Source organism: Coffea arabica, chromosome 4c, assembly GCF_036785885.1.
Source record: "Coffea arabica cultivar ET-39 chromosome 4c, Coffea Arabica ET-39 HiFi, whole genome shotgun sequence".
Classification (NCBI taxonomy): domain Eukaryota; kingdom Viridiplantae; phylum Streptophyta; class Magnoliopsida; order Gentianales; family Rubiaceae; genus Coffea; species Coffea arabica.
Window position 1 is genome coordinate 12,101,618 of NC_092316.1, and position 23,068 is coordinate 12,124,685.

The 23,068-nt window shown below is 35.0% G+C and overlaps 4 protein-coding genes across 4 annotated transcripts; 3 read left to right on the forward strand and 1 right to left on the reverse strand.

Annotated features, from left to right (window-relative positions):
* Positions 1-1,006: 1,006 nt before the first annotated feature.
* On the forward strand, positions 1,007-1,799 carry LOC113738987 (pterocarpan synthase 1-like). Its single transcript, XM_027266244.2, has one exon. The coding sequence runs from the start codon at positions 1,065-1,067 to the stop codon at positions 1,647-1,649; it is 585 nt and encodes a 194-aa protein (XP_027122045.1). The 5' UTR covers positions 1,007-1,064; the 3' UTR covers positions 1,650-1,799.
* Positions 1,800-7,896: 6,097 nt separating this feature from the next.
* On the forward strand, positions 7,897-8,648 carry LOC113738988 (pterocarpan synthase 1-like). The gene has a single exon (XM_027266245.2). It carries the CDS (start codon positions 7,900-7,902, stop codon positions 8,485-8,487), a length of 588 nt encoding a protein of 195 aa, XP_027122046.2. The 5' UTR covers positions 7,897-7,899; the 3' UTR covers positions 8,488-8,648.
* A 4,898-nt stretch (positions 8,649-13,546) lies between these two features.
* On the forward strand, positions 13,547-14,294 carry LOC113738989 (dirigent protein 2-like). Its single transcript, XM_027266246.2, has one exon. It carries the CDS (start codon positions 13,562-13,564, stop codon positions 14,159-14,161), a length of 600 nt encoding a protein of 199 aa, XP_027122047.1. The 5' UTR covers positions 13,547-13,561; the 3' UTR covers positions 14,162-14,294.
* Positions 14,295-18,046: 3,752 nt separating this feature from the next.
* On the reverse strand, positions 18,047-22,151 carry LOC113738990 (protein neprosin-like). Its single transcript, XM_027266247.2, has 8 exons — positions 22,053-22,151; positions 21,931-21,993; positions 21,739-21,825; positions 21,309-21,497; positions 20,659-20,826; positions 20,517-20,570; positions 20,278-20,430; positions 18,047-18,457 (listed from the first exon to the last, which is right to left on the reverse strand). Exons 1-8 carry the CDS (start codon positions 22,149-22,151, stop codon positions 18,143-18,145), a joined length of 1,128 nt encoding a protein of 375 aa, XP_027122048.1. The 3' UTR covers positions 18,047-18,142.
* Between the last annotated feature and the right edge of the window lie 917 nt (positions 22,152-23,068).

Consider the following 23,068-nt stretch of genomic DNA (forward strand, 5'->3'; position numbering starts at 1 on the left):
AAGAGGGGTTGAAGAAGAATGGGAAGAAAATCAAGTTTTCTGCCAACGTGAGACAATCTTGGAGATATTGCTGCGCCTAAAGAAATCCTGTTGTTAGTTTGTACAAAGCCTGAACAGTGAACACGGTAAGTTGTAGCATCCCCCAGTGAAATATAGATCAGTCTGCAGATTGAAGGCAGTTAGGAGTCAGAAACTTTCATGTCTAATCCATACAAATGAATTCGTGAAGAATATAGGAAATATCCTTGATAATTGCCGTCCTATTTGTGAAGAATCTAGGGAATTTATCTCGATACCAATTTGAATTGGTCTGGAAAAATCAAACATGGAAGATCCTTAGATATCTTCTTCTACATCAGAAGACAAAATACCACATTGAGGAACACTTTCATTCCCAGAAGATGAGAAACAAAAGGCAAGTCTAAAACGAGTTTTACTTATTATTGTGGTGATGTGAGTTTAAATAACAGATTCCAAATGTCAAGTACGGAATCAAGACGCGAATAGTATGATCATAATTGGCTGCACTTACAAAATAGTTGGCATGTTTGGATTCGTGAGGACGGCTGATGAGGCTGTGTAATCGGTTCTGAACACGAAGTTAGAATTTTCCTACAACAAAAGTATACAACTGGATTGTTCTTGTTTGTACTTTCTGTTTTAATTTACTAAGATGTATGAGCTATAGAAATTCAAATCACATGGAGACATCCTTAATATTATTGTTTTCAACTTTTTAAAATGTTTCTTCATTTGCCCACATCCCATGCATAACGACAGATTAGCTGTACTACCAACCTCTTCGTTAGTCAACTGCTGCAGGCTTACATTTTTTATTTATTAAGGTTTGTTAGTGCAAACCTTAATATTTTTTTTAACTTTCTTAAATGTTTCTTCATTTCCCTTAATTTCACAGATTAGCTGTGCTACCAACAACTTCGTTAGTCAACTGCTGCAAGCTTACATTGTTTATTTAATTTCTGGGCATATGCACCCTTAATTCCAGTTCCTATAGATATAAGGATAGAGGAAAGCTGTGGAAATGGACAAGTTAAGCACAGAAGATGAAGATGACAGGACTCAATATTGCAATGCTTTGGTGGGTGGTTGTAATATTTGCCGTGCCCATGGCTCATGGCAGCATTGATCAAAGCCCCAAAGCGGTGGAAAAATGGTTCAAGAGGCTTCCGCAAGCAAAGGAGAAGTTGACAAAGCTTCACTTCTATTTTCACGACACTGTAACTGACAAGAACCCCACGGCAATACGAGTTGCTCAAGCCAACATTACTAGCAAATCACCAACGCGGTTCGGGGAAACCCTGGTCGTCGATGATCCACTGACACTGGGACCTGAGCCCTCTTCCAAGATCATCGGCCACGCCCAAGGTATATATAGTTCGGTTTCCAAAGAGGAACGTTCGCTGATTATGATTCTGAATTTGGTATTCAACGATGGCAAGTTTAATGGCAGCACCCTTAGCCTTCTGGGTAGTAATTCCATATTCCACGAGTACAGGGAGATGCCGATACTGGGTGGTACTGGGGCTTTGAGATTAGCCCGCGGAATAGCTACAGCAAAAACCTATGCCAGCAATACTACCACACGAAATGCTGTTGTTGAATACCACGTCCTCGTTCTACACTATTGACTTTGATTCGATGCCATTTGTTCCTCCTATTTTATTCTTTTGTTTCCTTTGTCATATCGATCACAATAAGGATTTTCACGGCCTTCATTTCATGTTAAGGATGTAAGTCTTGAATAATTTAATAACGCATTAAGACGATGACTTCAATTTTTTTTCTTTGTTTCACTTCTATTTGTTTGGTATCTTTCTTGATAATACTGATTATCAGCTCATACGGAGAGCTTTTCCTTTTACTTCTCCATTCATATTCCTTTTTGCACTTCTTAGACACCTAAATAAGAAGAAAGGTTGAAGAAGAACGGGAAGAGAGGTGGCCATTCGTAAGTTATCTTAACATTAGGATTTTTTTATCTTCTTATCTGTACATGGCCAAGGCCTAGTTTCAACTCATCTTAGAGACCAGATTTTAGTTTTGAATTTCGAAACTGTTATATTGTGGTACTCTCCCCTGCTGGAGAAAACAAGACTTTTTGAACTAAAAAAAAGATAAAATCAGAAGTAGGTCTTACGCTGCTTTTGGAGTTGGATTGAGTATAAATTTTTTGTGCGATAAAAAAGAACTCAAAGAATAAAGAGCACCCAAAGGACATATTAATGTCCACAGGTTCAAGAAAGAACCTTCTTCTCATACTTGATCAAGACGAACAAAGTATTACTTGCATTCCGTATTCCTTTCCAGCATTACAATCTATTAATTTCATTTGTTTTATTGAAAACTAGGGGGAGTACTCGTGCATCGCATGGGTGTTTAGTACCTGTGGTCAGAGAGAATTTTTCATTGGACAAATAATAGTACATTCTAAAAAAAATAGTCATAAAATATGACAAAACTAATAATAATACATTCTAGTTGCAACACACACTTATACACTTTACTTTATCAATACTTTTACAATTTTACCATTTCCAAAAGGCTCCAACAGATGTCAGTTGAAAATTGGCTAAGAGCAGATATAGATATAAGTTGTTTCAGACAAAAGAATGTCCTCCAATGGCTAGTTATAGCAACATGTTAATTGCATAACGTGTTAATATGTCTTTGTGTTAATTGCACGACGAAAACCACATTTCAATTGTATGTGTCTATAACACAATTTCAATAATTATACCAACACATAAGTTTATATGAATTGTACTCAATGCAAAAACAGTTGCAAAATAATTTCATATTCCAGGAATACCCAGATGTCTCCATAATCAAAACTTTAAATGTACCAAAATGAGAGTATTTTGATAAATATATATAAACATATGCTGCCGCAGTTGTACTAACAGCTTTAAAAAAAACTACACAATATTCCATATTCCCAAAAAATTCCTATCCATGCAGTTGAAATTCAAACTTCCTTTGACCACAACTCATTCTTATATAATATAAGGATAAGGATACATTATCTGACATCCACCACTTGCCAAATATAAGAAAGAGCTCACACTTTCAATTCAAGTTCTTCACATTAATTGGCTTTTGATGTGAAAACTACTTTGAATTGATTCCACTGTAAATTATCTTTTCATTTTCATAACACCAATATTTAACTTAGAAGTCATTGTAAAGTCAACCTATAATTATTATATAAAGTTTGGAAAAAACCTATGGTACTTTTAAAGAATCATTTCCTCAATTTATACCCTTTAATAATGATAGCAGTCAATATTTTAAATAATTAAATTGTTACAATCTGAGTGTCAACATAACTTATTTTACTATCCAACAACAAATTGAAACCTAAATGTATGATATCGAAAAGAGATTATAAAATCTCCTGTAAGTTTGTCCATCGGGAAACTAGTTTCACACTTGAACCTCTGAAAGAAAAAGTCAAATCAACTCCGTCGTTCACCATTTTGAACTCTTTTGTTTTGATCTTTTTTTAACTCCTATCTCCGGCGTAAATTTGTCTCTGACTCTGCAAAGTTTTACCAGCAATAAGTTGTATTGAAAGGGTAGCTTATCTTAGAGAAAGTACGAACTCAAAAGGACTTGCAAATTTGTTCTTCAGTTAAAGGCACAAAGACTTATTTGGTTGCTGATTGCTTCTAGCTTAGGAATGATAACAAGCGGAAATGGAATACAAGGCATGCTAATTATTTTAGTTTGGTTTTCACTTTCGTCTGGACCCAATAAATAATTACAATAAAAATTTTTCATATATGTTGCAATGTAATATACAACATAATTCCTTAAAATCACCTAATTCATAGGGAGCACAATTTTCCAAATGCCACTGTTTGAAAGATCTTTGCCAAGTGGCGTAAGCGGGCTGCCAAAGGTTGTGAAGGATTGACAACTGCAGTCTCGAGAGAAGTGCCAAAAGCAAGATTTTGGTCTAGTTAAAACAGGGTGTATGGATTCCAATTAGATGAAAATAGAAAGATCTCAAGCGACAATACAGAATTTCTCAAAACGAACTTGTCTCTCATCTCCATTTCTAAACCTAGCGACTGTCCATTTGGAGCTCCAGCTTTTAGCATTAAGAAATTCACAAGAATTTCGATTCCAATTGGACCATATTTAAAGAACATTTCAATCATTGGAATCGGGCTGTTTCAAGTTATCTAGAGGATTCCAGAAATTTTGTCTTTTGGGATTTGTCATGTTTTAATTGCTTTATGACTAGTGCGAGGAATCTGATGAGGTCTACAGAAGTGCTCTTGTTTTACTCACTAAATTTTCTCATTGGCTGCAAGTATATAGGTCGGTTTCGTAGCACAAAAAAGCTAGGGTTGATCCCACGGAGAGCACTTACAATTACTAAAACACTAAACTACTTTATTATCGAGACAGTCACCAATTATAAGGAGCAAAAGCTAATCCAGATACAAAAGTATGACAAATATAAGTGAATAGATGAGTTCAACTAACACACAAGTTCTGGGGTTTAGAATCAAACAAATGTTCTCGACTCCAGCTCAATTGAGTGACAAATGCTATACTACTTGTTTTGCTAAGGGCTCATTCACAGAGAGTATCTGAAATCCAATTTCGTGAAGGATCAAATGTCACCGACACATGCATTTCCCTACTTTCATGATGAAATAACAAGCATGATGCAACCAACTCCCTCTAGAAGAATTGGCCACCACATTAATTATGGGGTGGAAGGTCAAGGGTTCAAACCTTATTTCCCATCAATGTTATTAGGACAAAAAAAAAAAAAAAAAACAAGCATGACGCCATTAAGTTCAAGAATGCCCTAAGGCCCAACTGTTCCCAGGTTCAACCAAACTTAGATAATCTAGCAAGTACAAAAAGTAACATTGGTCGACTCATTCAAACCAAAATCAAGAAGCACGAGACATCATCCATCCCTAGAACAAATATATTAATTAGATATGAGGAATAAACAAATAAAGTTTGAACTTTTGACGAATCTCAACATAAATCCAATGAAATAAAGATAAAGGGAGAAGAAAATGCTTATTCTAGTGAAGAAACAAAGATCTCCAAACTCCAAATTCTCCCTCGCCTTCGAGATATTAAGATTACATCAAGAGTTCAACAAAGGTTTTTTCAAGAATCCTCTTTTCTAGAGAGAGTGTATTCTAGACTAAAAACTACATCCTCCCATGTATCTTTTTTTTTTTTTTTAAAGTCCCAAAAAAACTTCAAGACTTTTCTTTAAGAAGCTTTCTCCAAAAAGCCTTGATTCATGCTTTCTTGACATAATTTGATGTTGAGATGACATAAAGTTGCAAAAAGGTAACAAAGTTGATGTTTTGGATCCAAAATGCAGCTGTTAAAATGTCCTAACTGTCATAGAAAAAGGTTTGAAATAATGGCTGCAAGTTCCACAACTTGAAAAAGTTCGCTCCAGTATCCGATTCAATATCCGTCTCATCTTTCATTAAACGATGCTAAATACCTCTCAATAGGGTTGTAATCGAGTCGAGTCGAGTTCGAGTATCGCCATACTCGAGCTCGACTCGACATACCGCTAGGATGCTCGAGCTCGAGCTCGAAGCTTGCTCGCAGTACTCGAGCTCGACTCGCATGGGCTCGAGTCCATTCGAGCCTTATCGAGTTCACTCGAGCTCGAACTCGATGTTATTAAATTTTATTTTCTTGATATTTTTTAAGCAAAAAGACATTATTGCCCTTTTAAAATTTTTATATAACTTGAAACATTTCGTATATTCGACAATTCTTTTGGATATAAGGGTAATTTTATAATAAAAATATATTAAATAATTAAAATTAAAAATATTAAATAATTAAAATTAAAATGCTCGATAAGGCTCATCAAGCCTTCGAGCATCGCTTCTGGATGCTCGAACTCGACTCGACAGCCTTATCGAGCTGCTTGAACTCGACTCGAACTTGGTTTGACCGAATTCGAGTCAAGCTTTTGACCGAGCTGCTCGCGAGCAGCTCGGTTCGATTACATCCCTACCTCTCAACACCCTTACTACTGTAAATTTTCTGATGAGTATACGGCGCGGTATCCAGCTTGATTCCCTCTATCTAGTGTTTGATATTTTCTCAGAATCTGGTGCAATTGAACGTACCCGGCGCCGGATAATTTCCTACTTCTTGAAGTTGCCGCTGATAACAATCCGCCCACGGGGATACCTTGTATATCTGCCAAAATGAGTTTAATAAGTAAGTCTGTCCAGCTTCGCACAAATTTTTGCACTTTGCTTACTACATCAACTAGTTATACCTAATAATCAAAATGGCCATTCTCATAATTATTTTAAGCCGAATTCAACTACAATCCATCCAAAATATATACGAAACAATAGGCAATGTATACACTTATCAAAATCTGCATAACCAAAGGCACATGTGTAGACAAGGGGAGTTTCCCTCAAGATTAGTAGTACATAGTCCATATAGTGAAAGAGTCCTCAACCAAAACACATAGTTACAAGATAAGGTGACTTTATTGCACTCGCCGGCTTTTAGAATATAATTATTTTGAACTTTTGTGTACATACAAGTTATCATCTGAAAGCATACATTTGCATTTTAGCTACCTGGGATCTAATCATGTACTAATCTAAATAACAATTTTGTTAAAAATTAACAACTAGGATCCGAATGTTCTATAGTTGAATGAATCAAATCAACGCCTGGATTGGCCATGCTTACCTTTGCAGCCGGAATTCCAATTGTAAAACACAAAGAACTTAAAAAGACAAGCATGCAGTCCCCAAGAGCAACTAAGCTGTCCATACTTAACATCAGTAGTGAATTTAAAAAAAAAAAAGATTCTAAAGAAAATAAGGTCTCTATGGTACAAATTTAGAATGAGATGTTGAAAATTAATCTCCGTAAGAGTGGAGCGGTCTCCTAGGAGGACTAGTTGTAAAATAATGTGCCTCTTTGGGAGATCAGGCGACTCTAGTTATTTTGAGACCCTTGGTAGGCTAGAACTAAGCAATTTTGATAGTAGTATGTACCTTCAAATGATTGAAGCTGTTACTCCTATTCTAATTTTTTGGACACTTTGCATCTCAATATTCTCAAATTCATCGCATTTAAATTGAATCAATGTCAATGTTAGCAAAATTAATGGCATAGAAAACATTACAAATCAATGATAACTTGCTGAAAATGGTCAAACGGATCCAAGGTACTATAACTAGAACAAAACGATACATTGTTATGAATTCGCATCATCTTTTTTTTCTCGTTAATCTTGCTAATAATATTAGTGACTCGAACTATATAAATTAATGACAATGTGCTAAAAGTGGTCAGAATGAGCCAAGGGATTGCAACTAAAACAAAACAATATATTATCAATAATTTGTACCACCATTAATCTTGTTAATTTCGGTATAACTCAAAAGCATAAGATATAAAGTGTCCAAAATTAAAAACTCATGATACAAAGAGTCCATAATTAAAGTTTAAGGTGCAAAATAAGAAAGTTGTGCAAGTTAGAGATGCAAAGTAGTGGAATTAGTCCTACGAGCTTCCTACAATAGAAATTGGTTTGTACTTCTTTGGACTTTACGAAATTCGAATTATGGGGAGAAAACCTTGGGTACAGACCTTAGTATTCTCTTTACTTCTTTTAAAACTAAAATAAAACATTTTAAAAAAACAAATTCTTTTTTTTTAAATAAACTTCTTTAAAAGTTTCCTCATTTTATCCGCCCCAGACATCACGAGCGACAAGACTACTGCCGGCTTACACTTTTTTAAATTTCTCAACATATGCTGCAGGATCTATCCTTCCCAGGTCCTCCTATAAAAAGGATTGAGGAGGCATGGAAACTGGACAAGTTAAGCATGAAAATGAAGAAGATGAAGCTGATCAATGTTGCATTGCTTTGGTGGGTGGCCATATCCATTGCCATGCCATCGGCTTATGGAAGCGTTGATCAAAGCCCCAAAGCGGTGGAAAAATGGTTCAAGGAGCTTCGTCATGGAAAGGAGAAGTTGACAAAGCTTCACTTCTATTTGCACGACACGGTAACTGCCAAGAACCCCACAACTGTACAAGTTGCTCAAGCCAACATTACTAGCAAATCACCAACGCTGTTCGGGGAAACCGTAGTTCTCGATGACCCATTGACAGTGGGACCTGAGCCCTCTTCCAAGATCATCGGTCACGCCCAAGGTATATACAGCTCGGTTTCCCAAGAGGGATATTCACAGATTATGATTCTGAATTTGATATTCAACTATGGCAAGTTTAATGGCAGCACCCTTAGCCTTCTGGGTAGTAATCCCATATTCAACGAGTACAGGGAGATGCCAATACTAGGTGGTACTGGGGCTTTCAGATTGGCCCGTGGAATAGCTACAGAAAAATCCTATGCTGTCAATGTTACCACAAAAAATGCTATTGCTGAGCACCACGTCCTCGTTCTGCATTATTGACCTTGATTCGATGCCATTTGTTCCTCCTATTTTATTTCCTTGTTTCCTTTGTCATATCGATCGTACGGATTTTCATGGCCTTCATTTCATGTTAAGCATGTAGTTCTTGAATAATTTAATAGCGAATTAAGACGATAACTTGAAATTTTTTCTCTTTGTTTCACTTCTATTTGTTTGTCATCTTTCTTGATATTTTCAGCTCATAGGGAGAGCTTTTCCTTTTCCTTCTCCGTTCATATTCCTTTTTGCGCTTCTTAGACTCCTAAATAAGTGCCATTGGGCCTTTGGCCCGTCAGTCACCACCAAGTTCAAATGTTCGATCTTTACCTCCCACTAAAAAAATTATCACAATATGTGACGGTCTTAATTGCCCATCTTCGATGGAGTTTCTACTAACATCGAGTCCCCCTCTCCCTCTCCCCTAAATTAGGTTATATATAGAAATTCTACCGTTCCAACAAAAAAAAAAACTCCTAAATAAGAAGAGAGGTTGAAGACGAAGAATGGGAAGAAAGGTGGCCGTCTGTTAGTTATCTTGTCCTTGGCGGTTTTGTCTTCTTATTTGTAGAGACCGGATTTTAGTTTTGAATTTCAAAATGTTATATTGTCGTACTCTCCTCTGCTCGAAAAAACAAGGCTTTTTGAACCAAAAAAAAAAAAAAGCATAAAATCAGAAGTAGGTCTTACGCTGCCTTTGGAGGTCGATTGTGTATAATTTTTTCATGCGACGAAGCAACCTCAAAAAAAAAGAAAAAAGAAAAAAGTCTAACTATTCAAGAATAAAGAGTACCCAAAGGATATATTAATGTCCACATGTTCAAGTAAGAACCTTCTTCTCATACTTGATCAAGAAGATGAACAAACGTATGACTTGCATTCCGTATTCCTTTCCAGCATTACAATCTATTAATTTCGTTTTTTTTTTTTGTAAACAATATATTAATTGACATCGACCACTTGCCAAAATAAGAAAGAGCTCACACTTTCAATTCAAGTTCTTCACATTAAGTACTCCCATTTTCCCTTTCGATGTGAAAATGATTTTGAATTGATTCCATTCTAAATTTTCTCTTCATTTTCACATCACCAATATTTAACTTGGAAGTCATTGTAAAGTGCACCTTGGATTAGTATAAAGTTAAAAAAAATCCTATGGTACTTTTAAAGAATCATCTCCTCAGTTTATACCCCTTAATAATGATAACAGCGGATATTTTAAATATATTGTTACAATCTTAAAGTCAAAATAATTTATTTTATTATCCAATAGCAAATTGTAACCTAAAGACACTCAAAAGAGATTGTAGGATATCTTGTAAGTTTCTCCGTGAAGAAACTTGTATTACACATGAACCATTGAAAGAAAAAGTCAAACCAACTCCATAGCTCTCCGTTTTTACTCCGTTGTGGTAGGTTTAACCAGTAGTAAGTTGTATTGAAAGAGTAGCCTATCTCAAATAAAGTAAGAACTCAAAAAGACTTGCAAATTTATTCTTAAGTTAAAGGCTCAACAACTTATTTGGTTGCTGCTTGCTTCTTGCTTAGGAATGATAACAGGATGAAACGGAATACAAGGCATAATTATTTTAGTTTGGTTTTCACTTTTGGCTGTCACATTCTTGTGGCTGATTCATCTCCACAGTTGGCAGGTTGGTAGGCGTATTTTATCCACAACGGATCTTTTGTCTCATTTTCTATGCCACTTTTTATTCCACTTTTTATTATATTACTATTTCTCCTTCATCAATATCATGTTTTAGTTCTTTTTTGTTTCTTTAAGATCCAATAACTATTAGTTGAGTAAAAAATTAAATACAATAGCCTCAAAAAAGTAATATATAATAGAAAATTAAAAACACAACAGAAAATTCATTAAAAAATCTCATTTTGTATGCATTTTGATTTTTTAAGTTTGTTAAATTTTGTATATTACTCAATTAATAGTTATTGGATTTTAGGAAAACAAAAAAGAACTAAAACATAATATTTATAAAGAAGAAATAGTAATATACTAAAAAATGGGACAGAGAGTCGCATGGAGGGTGGAACAGAAGATTGGTTGCATATTTTATCAGTTTCATCCGTATCAATTTATTGGTCAAATCTTGATTTGCATCGCCAATTCCATCTTCCAAAATTTCTTATTTTCATTTTCTATATTTATTTTTTCTAGTCTAAGAGCTCAAAGGCTAAATGTACAAATTTGTTTCACTCCAAATTCTAAATTATTTGAAATTTTCTTGGTGACTTGAAATTCAGTGCTATGTTTAGAGTTGTTTGATTCCTCATATAATTGAATGTAAGTGATTTTCGTCTCCATGGTTCATTCTAGGAGAAATATAACAAATCATACACTTGGCAATGCATCTATGTCAGTACTTGCTGTTGTGTGCAGAGAAAAAATCTTTCTCGATGACCTAAGTGAGATTGAATTTGATACTTTCATAGGTTTCCTTTGTTTGAGCTGATGGCGAGTTATTACCTGATAGTCTTTGCTAGGAAGGTTCCTGTTATACTAATCAATAATGAGGTTGTGACAGATTTGTTCTTCATATTTAGTTTGGGAGAAATGAAATTTTGGTCCCTAATGTTTGTCTTATGTGTCAAACTAATCCATCATACTTCGAGACAAAACAAATTTAGTCCAACTAGTTGTTAATTTTTAGCAAATTGCCAAATTGTATACCAACTATGTAAAAGAGAAGAAGTTTATGGCAAATTAGTATATTTTCTTCGTCTTCTTACTATAAAAACTAATATTACACATTTAACACAATTTTTGTTCCGTAATTGTATCTTAATTCATTCTAAAACCGTCAACATCAGAATTTGAAATTTTACAGACTACAATGATTCAAACTCTAAAAGTTAGGAATTCAAAGTGCAAAATCAAAGATGTTGACCAATGGCGATTTGATTTGAGCATAAGCCATTGTTGGATTCCTATCAATTATCCTAAATATGGTCATAACGGGAAACACATTGTGGACCACATTTATTTTTATGAATACATTAAAGATTAATTTAACACATAAACTATGTATTGGGGACTCAACCTGTATTTCTCCCTTTAGTATTCCCCATATCTTGGCTATTTAGTAGAACATTAAACACTCAATTTCATGTCTTACCTATGTTACTTAGTTTATATAGTACTTGTAACACATCATCATCATCATTATTATTTTGCACAATGAGTTACAACAACGAGTCCTAATGCATGACATATGGCCTTTAAACTAGTTGTGAAAAGCCAAAGTCCTAAGATGAATGACCGCTCATGAAAACCACAATTCTCCAAATGCCACTCTTTGAAAGATCTTTCCCAAGTGCCACAAGCGGGTCGGCAAAAGTTGTGACCCGAATTAACTGGAGGATTTTTATTTAGGCATGCACCTCTTCACAAAAGCATATGATCATATCCCTAAGCTAGCACATTGCTTTACTAAATTTAGATTTTAGAAATTTATTGGAGCATCTTCTATTAGGTATCTCTTGGTGAGATCATCTCGTATGCCTAAGGTAGTAACTGCAGAAATTAAATCTTTTTCTTTTTTTATGTTAGTTTGAAACATTAAACGAATTATGTCACAATAATACATCAGGATGCTTATTACATGTTTTGTACACTTAATTGAAAAGTACGAGTAATTTTATTGCGTTTTTAAAATATATGAAATATGAAAGTTTTTTGTATTATACGTGCAAACATGTATTATAACTATAATAGAAACATTAATACGAGTATTATACAAGTATATTACATATAATTAATACGAGTATTAAACCTTAAACACATGAGGTCAGACAACTTTGATTACAAACCTTAATATTCTTCCTATATTTTGGAAGTTTCCTCTTTCCCCCTTCTCCCTTTCCCCCCTCCCCCCCACCCCACGCACCCTATAGACTTTTAACTCACACCAAGTTATTTTTAAATGCCCGAGGCAATGAAAGAAGGCTTTTTTTTTTTAAAAAAAAAAAATAGCAGAAGGCGTTAGTTACTTATCCGTGAGTGAGCATCCCAAAACGCCTCAACTATTAGGGCAACGCCCAAAAGGCAAGAAACCCAAATTCACACCCTTTGGCGTTGAAGAGGGCCAAAAAAAAAAAAAAAAATAAAATGAAGCCAATTGCGGTCTCTCACTGATAATTCTTGGTGAGGGGAAATTGATTTGTTAAGCAATCATTTAACCAATTAATTTCGAGTCACATGGTAATGAATATAGAGTTCCTGTTGGTCAATAGAAGATGTGAAGGGAAGTTTAATTAAGTTATTGGATGAAAGAGAATTAATGGTGGATGTTTTTTAATCAATGATTTTGCGTAAAGAAGAGGAGAGGTGATGGGAGGCGAATTTAGTGTAGGTGTTACGGAATTTTATATCTCCAATTCAGGTCCCCAATATTGACCATTTCTAATTATCATTAATCTTTCTAATTTTGACCATTTCTTTAGGAGGATGATTAGGGTCTTTGATAGAGAAATTTCTGATACTTTTTTTTTTTTATATGTCTATCTAAAACCTTACAAAAATTTTATTCATAAAAAAAAAAATTCCTCTAGGGTTTTTGCCTTGCCCCAAAAAATACAACCCCACTCTAACACAGTTATATTAGTCTTTTAAAGCACTGCTTGTATTTGGCTTGAGGTTTTCTGTTTCACATTTCTATGTTGCATTACCTTACAAAATTTCTTAAAGTGACAAGTGTCCCGTCATCAATCAAGACAAATATTTAAATTTTGAATTTCTATCAATTATTTCAGGAGACACATGTCAATTGGATAAATAGTGTAATAGCAAAAGTTGTGTTAGAAGATCTTGGCTATCTTATTCACCCCTATTACGGGAAAGTCAACTCAACCAAAGAGGGTAAGAACTTGGAAGAATAGAAATATATAGTCATTCCAATCATGACTACATTTTAAGTGTTGTCTCGTAATCAATTCCGTAAATTAAAATTGAATGTTTTAGTCAAGGTAGTAGTACATGCTTACATTGAATTGGCTACATTTCTACGATCCTTCCTAGTTCCTAGTTCCTACTATAAAAAGGGGTAGAAGAGGCACGGAAATGGACGAGATAAGCACGAAGATGAAGACAATACAACTCATTGCAATACTATGGTGGGTCGTGGCGATGATGGCCATGCCAATATTGGCTCATGGCAGCATTGATCAAAGTCCTGAAGCCGTTAAAAAATGGTTCAAAGAGCTTGGACATGCAAAGGAGAAGTTGACAGAGCTTCACTTCTATGTTCATGACACGGTAACTGCCAAGAACCCCTCGGCTATTCTAGTTGCTCAAGCCAACACTACCAGCAAATCACCCACGATGTTCGGGGCAACCTACGTCTTCGATGATCCGATGACAGTAGGGCCTGAGCCCAGTTCCAAGGTCATCGGTCGAGCTCACGGCGTGTACAGTTCGGTTTCGAAAAAGGACGCTTCACTAATTGTGATCCTGAACTTGGCATTCAACGATGGCCAGTTCAAAGGTAGCACCCTCAGCGTTCTAGGTAGTTATCCCCTGTCGCAGAAGTACAAGGAGATGCCAATACTAGGTGGTTCTGGGGCTTTTCGATTGGCCCGTGGAATAGTTACGGCAAGAGCCATTGCTACCAATGGCCTGAATGAAATTATCGAGTTTCACGCCCTCGTTCTGCATTATTGACCCTGATTTGAATTGATGCCATTTGTTCCTCGTATTTTGCTTGTGGTGTTCTCCTCTGCTGTTTGTATCCTAGCTATATAGTTTTCTTAGTTCCCTTTGTCCGTATAATAAAGACTTCATGTTAAGGGCATAATCCTTGGATGATACAAGAAGTATTGAAGTGTTTTTTTTTTTTTTTTTTTTGGTTTTCCACTTCTACTGTACTACTTGTTTGGTCTCTTTCTTGATAATATTGATTTGCAGCTAATAAAGAAAGCTTTTCCTTCTCTTTCTCCATTAAATTTTCCTTTGGCACTTCTTACTTTTTTCTTCTGTTTTTTTTTAAAAAAAAAAAAAAATTTAGTATTGGTTGTTTTTCTTTCTTTTTCTACCTTCGTTGCTTGTTTCATCCTTGTAAAAGTTTATTTTCCTGAATATTTCTTATTTCGTTTTTCTTTCAGATGCGCAATGGTAGTAAGGCGCCTGGAATCTTTTATCCAAATTTCTAATTACAACATCGATAAGGTGGCTTTTGATCTCTCCTTAGACTTTTTGCTTGCGGCTTTCTCGATCACAAGTTCTACTTTCATTAAAAAAAAAAAACTCCAATTCTTGCGTGAAAAAGGCAAATCTGCAGCTGCAAAGAATCTTGCAAAAGGTAGAATCCACGACTTGATGGCAAATAATAAAACTTCTAAGGGACAGGATGTCGAATAGGTGCTGAAAAACTTCTACAAATCACACAAAAAAGGAAAAATAAACTTGTCTTAGGTAAGTTGGCCACCAAAATAGATCTAAAATCCTTGTTAAGGTATAAGTCGATGGTTCAAACTTTGCACCTTACATTTAAAAAAAAAAAAAAAAAAACTCAAAGATATGCCAAAACTCCCTTCTAGTCTAAATGAGCATGCTTTCCCTCTACCCTCATTGCATCTAAATGGACGTGCCTTCCCATGGGCATCTCTCATTAATGTGGGATTTTATATTTATCTGAAATCACAGCCACTTGCTTCTCCTCTTTTTTCAACTTTGGAAACGGTCGTGTGTGTGTCTGTGTGTCTATATATATATAGACACACAGACACACACACACAAGAGCAAAGTTGACAATGCAAAAGGGCTTTGGTTACTTCTGATATATCAAGTTTTCTTAGATTTTTATTGTCAACACCGGGACAAGAAGAGGGGTTGAATGAGAAGAATAGGACGAGGGGACGACATTAATGTGATAGTAAGAACATTTTTTTGTCAGAATTCGCTGAAACTGAATTTTACTTAGACATGCTACAATACCCTATTCGTTCCTCTCAAAACACTAAAGTACGATGAAAAGATAGATCACCAAGAGCAAATGCAACACCATAGAAGAGTTCACTCCCCCGCGCATCGTGCGGTCCATTTTTGTTCTCTTCCCTAAGAAGGTGGATCAAAGAAAGATAGCTTTCTTCTCTCATGGACTGATGGCTGCTTATGTCGTCTATGTGAAGGATACTGAGAAAGCTTCTTCCTTGTCACAAACAAGAAATTTTAAGAATCAAATTCTAATGCTAGGTGGGAAGACCTTAAAACTAGAAAAAGGAAAAGAAAATTGATGTTCTCAAAAGCAAAAGAAAAAAAAAAAAAAAGGATCTCATGTCTTCGATTATCTGCCTTTGTTTTCTTCTAATTTTAGTTTGTTAGAAGTAATATTTGAAGTTGAAATTTGTCTAACAATTGCCTTTACTTTGAGTTAAAGTTCCGGAATATATTATGGTAGGAAATCATATACTTCACAATTTGTCTGTTAACATTTGATTTTACGGTATCAAAAGCCTTTTCGTCATTCAAGAACAATATGCAAGGATGACAAAAATAAAGAAAAAGAAGATGATTCACAACGCGATAAAAACAGAGATCAAGACCAGAACCTAGTTCACGAGCAATTTACCCAATTTATTTCAAAGAAAGCGAGGAAGCAGCTCTCAAGTAAAACAATGCAAACACGTCAAGATGTTAAACCAAATTCCTATGCTCACTCACAATCCCACAAATGTGGGGCATCCTCATGTGGATGATTTCGTTCGATTCATCTGTTATGTGTTTAGATTCGCAAATTTTTTCATCTGTGCGTATTATTGTTGATCCTTAGTTGTCCCTTTTTACTTTAACAGAGGTCAGGTTTAGCCCCCCTCTAATTCGCTGTACTCTTTTTGGTTATAAATAAATTAAGGGATGGCATCTATTTAAAAAAAAAAATTGATTTCACGGTTTTAGTAGGCTATGATGAGTATGATACCAAAATGGTGTAAGACGAAGGGACTATAGCATTATGCAGGCCTGTAGCATCTCCCTAAAGTTTATAAGAATGTTAAAGTTTACAGCGATTATATGAACATCTATACTATATACACACTATATATAAAGTGGAAGGCTAGGTTTGGCGTAAACATTTTTTATGACTTTTCAAATTTTCATTTATGACTTTTAAAAATTTTTTACTCTAACTGCAATCTATTTTCATTGCAACTACAAAATCATATCTTCCCAATATAACTACCCATTGACTTATGAACATCATTATAGTCTTAAAGTAAAAAAAAAAACATAAAAGATTAAAGTTATGTTTAATAATAAAAATTTTATGTAAAATAAATTTACATAAAAAATAATTTATTTTTAAATTACACACACATTGAGTGTGCCCTTGACCACTAGTGCAACAGTATGGGTTTTTCAAATACTGATAGATGGTTGCCACTGTAAGGTGTTAAAAACTTTAATAAAAAATAATTGTCCCAAAAAAAACATAAAGACTTAACCACCATGGCACCCCCAACTAGGGGTGGCAATCGGGTCAGGTTCGGGTTGGCGGGTCGGGTTGAGGTTTTAGTATAACAAAGAACCTGCTGACCCGAACCCGGCCCGTCAACCCGAAACGGGTCAAGGTACCTGATACGAACCCGAAAATTTCGGGTTGGCGGGTTTGTTGGTCGGTCGATCTGAAATGACCCGAAACTTAATTTTAATTTATTAATTTATCACTGTAATTTCTAATAAAATCAAATTTTCACAAAATTAATTACATCATCAAGTAATAAAAATTTAAATAAATAATTTCAAACCAAATCTAAAATAAATTAAACACCATAAAAGTGTTTTATCCCAAACCAATTATAAAATAAATTAAAACAACATAAAAGTAAAAAATAACATAATATATTATTTATCCAAATATAATAATTTTAACTTCACACAAGTTAAATAAATTCATTTAGGATTAAGTAATTAATGCCTTTGGAAAAAAAGAATGATTTAGTTTAGTTAGATAAAATAATTTTTATGTTTATTAAATTAGTTTTAATTCGTAAACGGGTCACATCGGGTCATATCAGGTCACCACGGATTGACCCGAAATTGACCTGTTTTCTTTTCGGGTTCATCGGGTTCGACCCGATTCTGACCCGAACTCTCGAAACCTCAACCCAAACCCATTAATTTCGTGTTAGGTTCGTGTCGTGTTTTCGGGTCGTGTCAGGAATTGTCACCCTTACTCCCAACATCCAAAGCTACAACCACCAACCATGAAACACCATAGCCACTAATACTTCACTATCAATGAAATGTATACAAAAGCCACTAGTACTACACGGCCAATGAAATGTATACACAGCCCAAGCCCTTTTTTTAGTGCAAACAGATGAATTATTAGTATTTGTGTAGTCAATAAGCCATTGGTCTAGTAGCTAAAATTGAGATCTCATAAATTAGAGATTTTGGATTCATTTCTTTTTATCCCCTCTCCTAATCCAAGAATAAAAATAAGTAACAAAAAATTAGTATTTGTGTAAGTCACAAATGCACAGAGAGTCTACGTCACGGAAGAGAAACAAGGATCAAAAGGAAATTTAATTGGGAAGGGGCTGAAAGGATAGATAGATGTCTGTGAATCCACAATAAGTAGTCAGCTAAATGATGCAAAACATACCAAATATTAGACAAGCTAATCACAGTCATGTGAAGCTACTATTTGACCATGTGAGACGCGTTGAAAAGCTGTCTTGCAAAGATTTCTACACTACACAAAGGCACTAATTTATCAACGCCTTCAGTAACTTTCAAGTCTTGACTGTTCGATGCTTTGCCAATCCCTCCATCTGAAATATCACCGGTTGTAATTTGAGCTGGTGCATTCAGTCCCATTGATCTGGCTTTAACCATTATTCCCCCAAACTGAACCATGTTTGCATGGCTATGTAGACGACTGAACAGAAATGATGGCCAATATCCAACAACGAACCCTGGCCCGATTTCGAGCCACCAATGTCCATGCTCAGCATCCTACAAAAATGGAACTTCAGTTGTATAATTAAGATAGTATATTTTAATTGGAGATTATCTGAAATATTATTTAGAATGATTAGTGTAGCACTATTATGATGTCATATACATAGATGGAACTAGGAAATATATCTTGAGCGGGTGAGTTTTAATATACCAACACTTAATCGTGCAACCTAAAATCATTATAAAGAGTGATTTTGGAAATTTTTTAATTTCATAAGGAAGGAAATTTAAATTTTATGAAACTTGGGGAGGTGAGAGCCCTTTCGCTGTCCCCTAATTTCATCTCTGATGATATATATGAGATTAAAAAAAAAGTGATAAAAGATGTGTTTGTAATGCAAGTAAATTTTACAAAATAATGCTAATCCAAACATGTTTCCTACACTATCAACAAGCCGGTTAATATATTATCAGGGACTAGGTTATATATGTCAAATATGCAAAAAAAAAAAAGAAAAAGAAGAAGATATTTTACATTTGAACAAAATGAGTTGAGACATGATTAGTTTCAAGCTACTTATATGTGAGTTTTTTTTTTCATTCGTCATTTATCTACTTTACTCCTATTCTAACCTAATCTAGGAGGAGACCCAATTGGGTCTATAGGGAAGCCTTAGTATTTGGTGGTTTATATATGAGTTTATTAATTGGCACTTTTATACATAAATTGCGGGTCTCGCCAAGGGGATCCACCATTTTTGAAAGACACACTTATATAGTTATAAATAAGAAAAATGGTTCAAAATGCTTTTCACATTTGGTCAAATGAATTTTTTCGCCCTTCAGTTTTAAAATATTAATTTTATGTTCCTTACAAATTTAAGTTAGCAAAATTTGGTCGTAACCTAAGTTTTCTATCACTTTTTTAGCCTGAAATCATCACGTAACTCAAATGCAGTCATTTTTTTATGTACAAAAAGGTCAAATCCTATATTTTTAGTGACAAAAATGAATTTATATTTTGATTCAATCCCACTTTTTTTTTAAAAAAATGAATATGGTTTGGGTTAGATCCTACCTTTTTGGGACAAAAATGAATATGGATCGAGTCATTCTATTTAACTACAAATGGAATCTAATTCTTTTACCCCTAAAAAAATCATGTGTTGTTCACGTGATGAATTCAAGGTAAAAAAATGGTCAAAGACTAGATTGGGACCAAAATTTATCCATTTGATTTTGGAGTAGACCTAAAGTTGCTATTTTAAAACTGAAGGATGAAAAATTCATTTAACAAAATACCAGAGATGTTTTGAATCATTGTTCCTTATAGATATTCTTCTTTTGTGGATACATGAAATTGGCATTAAACGGCACTTGCAAACTGCCCTCCCCACTTGCCTTTACTTGTTTGTGATCCATTACTTGATAGAAGTTGTGTGGTTTTGATGGAGTTGGGACAAAAGCTACAAGCATCATTTAAAGCCAGTTGTTATGAACTAGTAACAGAACCTTAGTTGTCGCCAACAAAGGATAAATAAAAAAATAAATAAAATCCCGATGCCCTGACAGAGAGGATAATCTGACAGTCAATTAACTATATCAAGAATAGTTGGTAAGTTAGAAAGGTATCAGAATGAGGATGATATACAGTTGTAATGTCATGGTTAACCATTTGTTTGTTAGACAAAAGATGACAATACTCTTCCTAATTTGAGCAGGCAAACAATAGGGTTGTACTTTTCTTAGTTTCATTTGTTGAAATGCAAATATGTGAATTTAGTTTGATTTTGCAAGACAAAAACTCAGGATGTTTCAATCAAAGTCTGTAAGAATCTGAACTTGAAGGTTGCATAAGATAGCACTGAACTTACCTTTGCAATCATCATCGGTATGTCGATATCAAGTTCTCTGCCATTCTGAGTAAATCTTGGAGGGATTGCTGCCCCTAAAGAAATTCTGTTATTAGTTTGTACAAAGCCTGAACACAGGAGGCTATAGCATCCTGTGGTTCCATATGAATCAGCCTGTAGATTGAAAGTGATCAGTAGTCTAGAGCTTTTATGTCTAGCACATACAGACGTAACTTAAGGATGTGTATTTGATGGTTTACCGTCCAGTACGTGAATAATCTGGGGGAGTTGTCTCCAAATAATTTCCGATTAACCTGGAGAATTTAAAAATGGCTGATCCTTAGATGTCTTCTTGCACCCAGAAGACTTAGAAAACATGATTCTTGTGTCTAGTTTACTTACCTGCCAGCCGGCTTCAACAGTATTAAGATCATTACTAGTAGTATTACCAGAGGCTATCCAGACTTGTGACAGTCTGAAGTCGTATTGGTCCGTCTCATTACCTTTCCAGACATGTATCTTGACTCGCGTTCCATAGAAACAATCTTCAGTAACAGTGGCAACAGTTTTCTACATTGAAAATAAAGAAAAGATCATGTATACTGAATCTGAATCTGTGAACTTTTGATGCTACGAAAGGGAACTTCAAAGCTTAGACAGAGCCAGAATATGTTAACTGCAATTTGATTCACAAGTTGAGTTGTTCAAATTGTCCAATTAGTTTCTTAAATATCACTTTCTCTTTTGGTAAGAATTTCACTTTTATTCTCTTCACAAACTTCTCATTTGTGTGGCAGTGTTCCACAAACGTAATTATTCTTAGGAAAGAACAAGAAAATGGCATGATCTAATTTAGGAGAGAGAGACATCTCGATGTAATCATAGGAAGAAAATATGGGATTGTGGGAAGTTTCCTCAAGCTTCGAGTTGCTTATGCATTGATTTAGAAATCATTGCCTTGATAAATCTGTGAAACTGACCTAGCTAGTTTCTTAAAAACTAACTGTACCTAGATTGTTTGAGTGCCATTTTACTACATTTCATAGACTTACCAGTTGATCATCACTGCTTATCTTAGCACTCTGTTTACTGAAAGTTTTTCTGCCAAATTTGTGCAGTGAACCAGCCCTCAGGACATCTTTCATTGTAGTTCTTCTGATGGGTACAGTAGCATCAGGGCACGATTCACCAGAATCAGTCCACAGTTGAATGCTCTTCCTCGAACCATGGTGGGTTGGTTTCTGTCAAAATATCAGCAGAGTTATAGTTAAAAGCTCTGTCTATACCCAGAACCAGTCCAAACAAAACTTTTCAAGACATCAAATTTCTGTCAATGTGGTGTACCAGGTTAATTCTGAATATGTTTTGATTATCTCAGCCCATGACTAAGCATGTGTAATTGTACTTTTGACAAAATAGTTTCCTTAAACTGTAGTTTCTGCAGAAACATGGAGGAAATGACCTGATTTTGAGCTCAATTACCAGTGACTTCTGTCCTTTGAGCAGAGGATGATCAAAAGCTGGTTGGAGATGAGATGGGACACAATCTATTAGATCACCATCTGGACTCTGTGTCAAAGTAGTAAGGCAAATTGAAATCAGTAAACCTGAAAACCACTAAAAAGACGCCAACTTTAGCTAGAAACAGTTCTGGAAGGTATGAAGTAGAATTGCCTCAATTGTCTTGATTGCTAGTTTGTTAATCCTCCTCAGATAACTTCTAATTCTCTTTAACTTCTGCAGCCTTTGACTCAGACGGATAGTTTGATTGCGTGGTTGTCACTGGAATCCAATACATCATTTGGCTTAGACAAGACTGATGAAATAGAAGCAGCAGTAATTATAATCAAGATGAATATAATTTGAACTGTTTTGTAAGATCTAGCAGAAGCCATGCTTTCTCTGTGTATATCTATTTCTTCTTCTCTTAACTTTCGTTTCTCTTAAATATAAATATCACGCGTTTCTATTGACCACCATGACATTGTGAACAACACGATCATGGTATACTAAAAAAAACTGGTGGTCCATCAAGATAGCAGTAGTGCTCAAGAAGCCATCCAAATGCAAGAGGTCAGCCCTGGATTACCGGAAAGTTTATCAGTTCATTTATAGTACTCAAGGAACCAATCAAAGAAAAGGTCAAACCAACTCACTGACTCAACGTCTTGAAATTTTTTCCCCTCCAATCTCTGGCTCTCTCACTCTTTTTTTTTCTTTTTTTTTTTGGTGGTCTTTCTATCTCTGGCTCTTCAAAGATTCTATATTTTTACAGTAGCCTCTCAAAAATCAGTATAATAAATTGTAGTCCAAAGAACTTATTTGGTTAGCTTAAAGAATATACACAAACAAAATGATTTGCAAAGTAATGCATAAGTTAAAGGTTCAAAGACTTGCTTCCTTGCCGACTACTGCTTGCTTAGGAATGATAACAGGTGGAAATGGAATATAAGCTATTACTAAGAAATTGTTTTTGCTTGGTTTTCACTTTTGTGTAGGTCAAGTTCTTGTGGCTTGCTTAATCTCCAGAGCTAGCTGGCTGGTCGGCGCATTTCATCAGTCTCATCAGTATAAATCTATTGATCAAATGTCAATTTGGCTTTGCTAATTTTTCTTTTCCTAACCTAAGAAGTCTGGGTGTAAATACACAAATTTCGTTGACTCCAGATTACAATTTCTTTGACATTTTGTTTAGGTAAATGCAGCTCAATGTGCATACATATGCCGACTTGAAAATCACTGTAATGTTTACAATGGTAAATTACATATAACTCCCATGTGGTTTCATCTATTACCACATGACCCTCCTAAC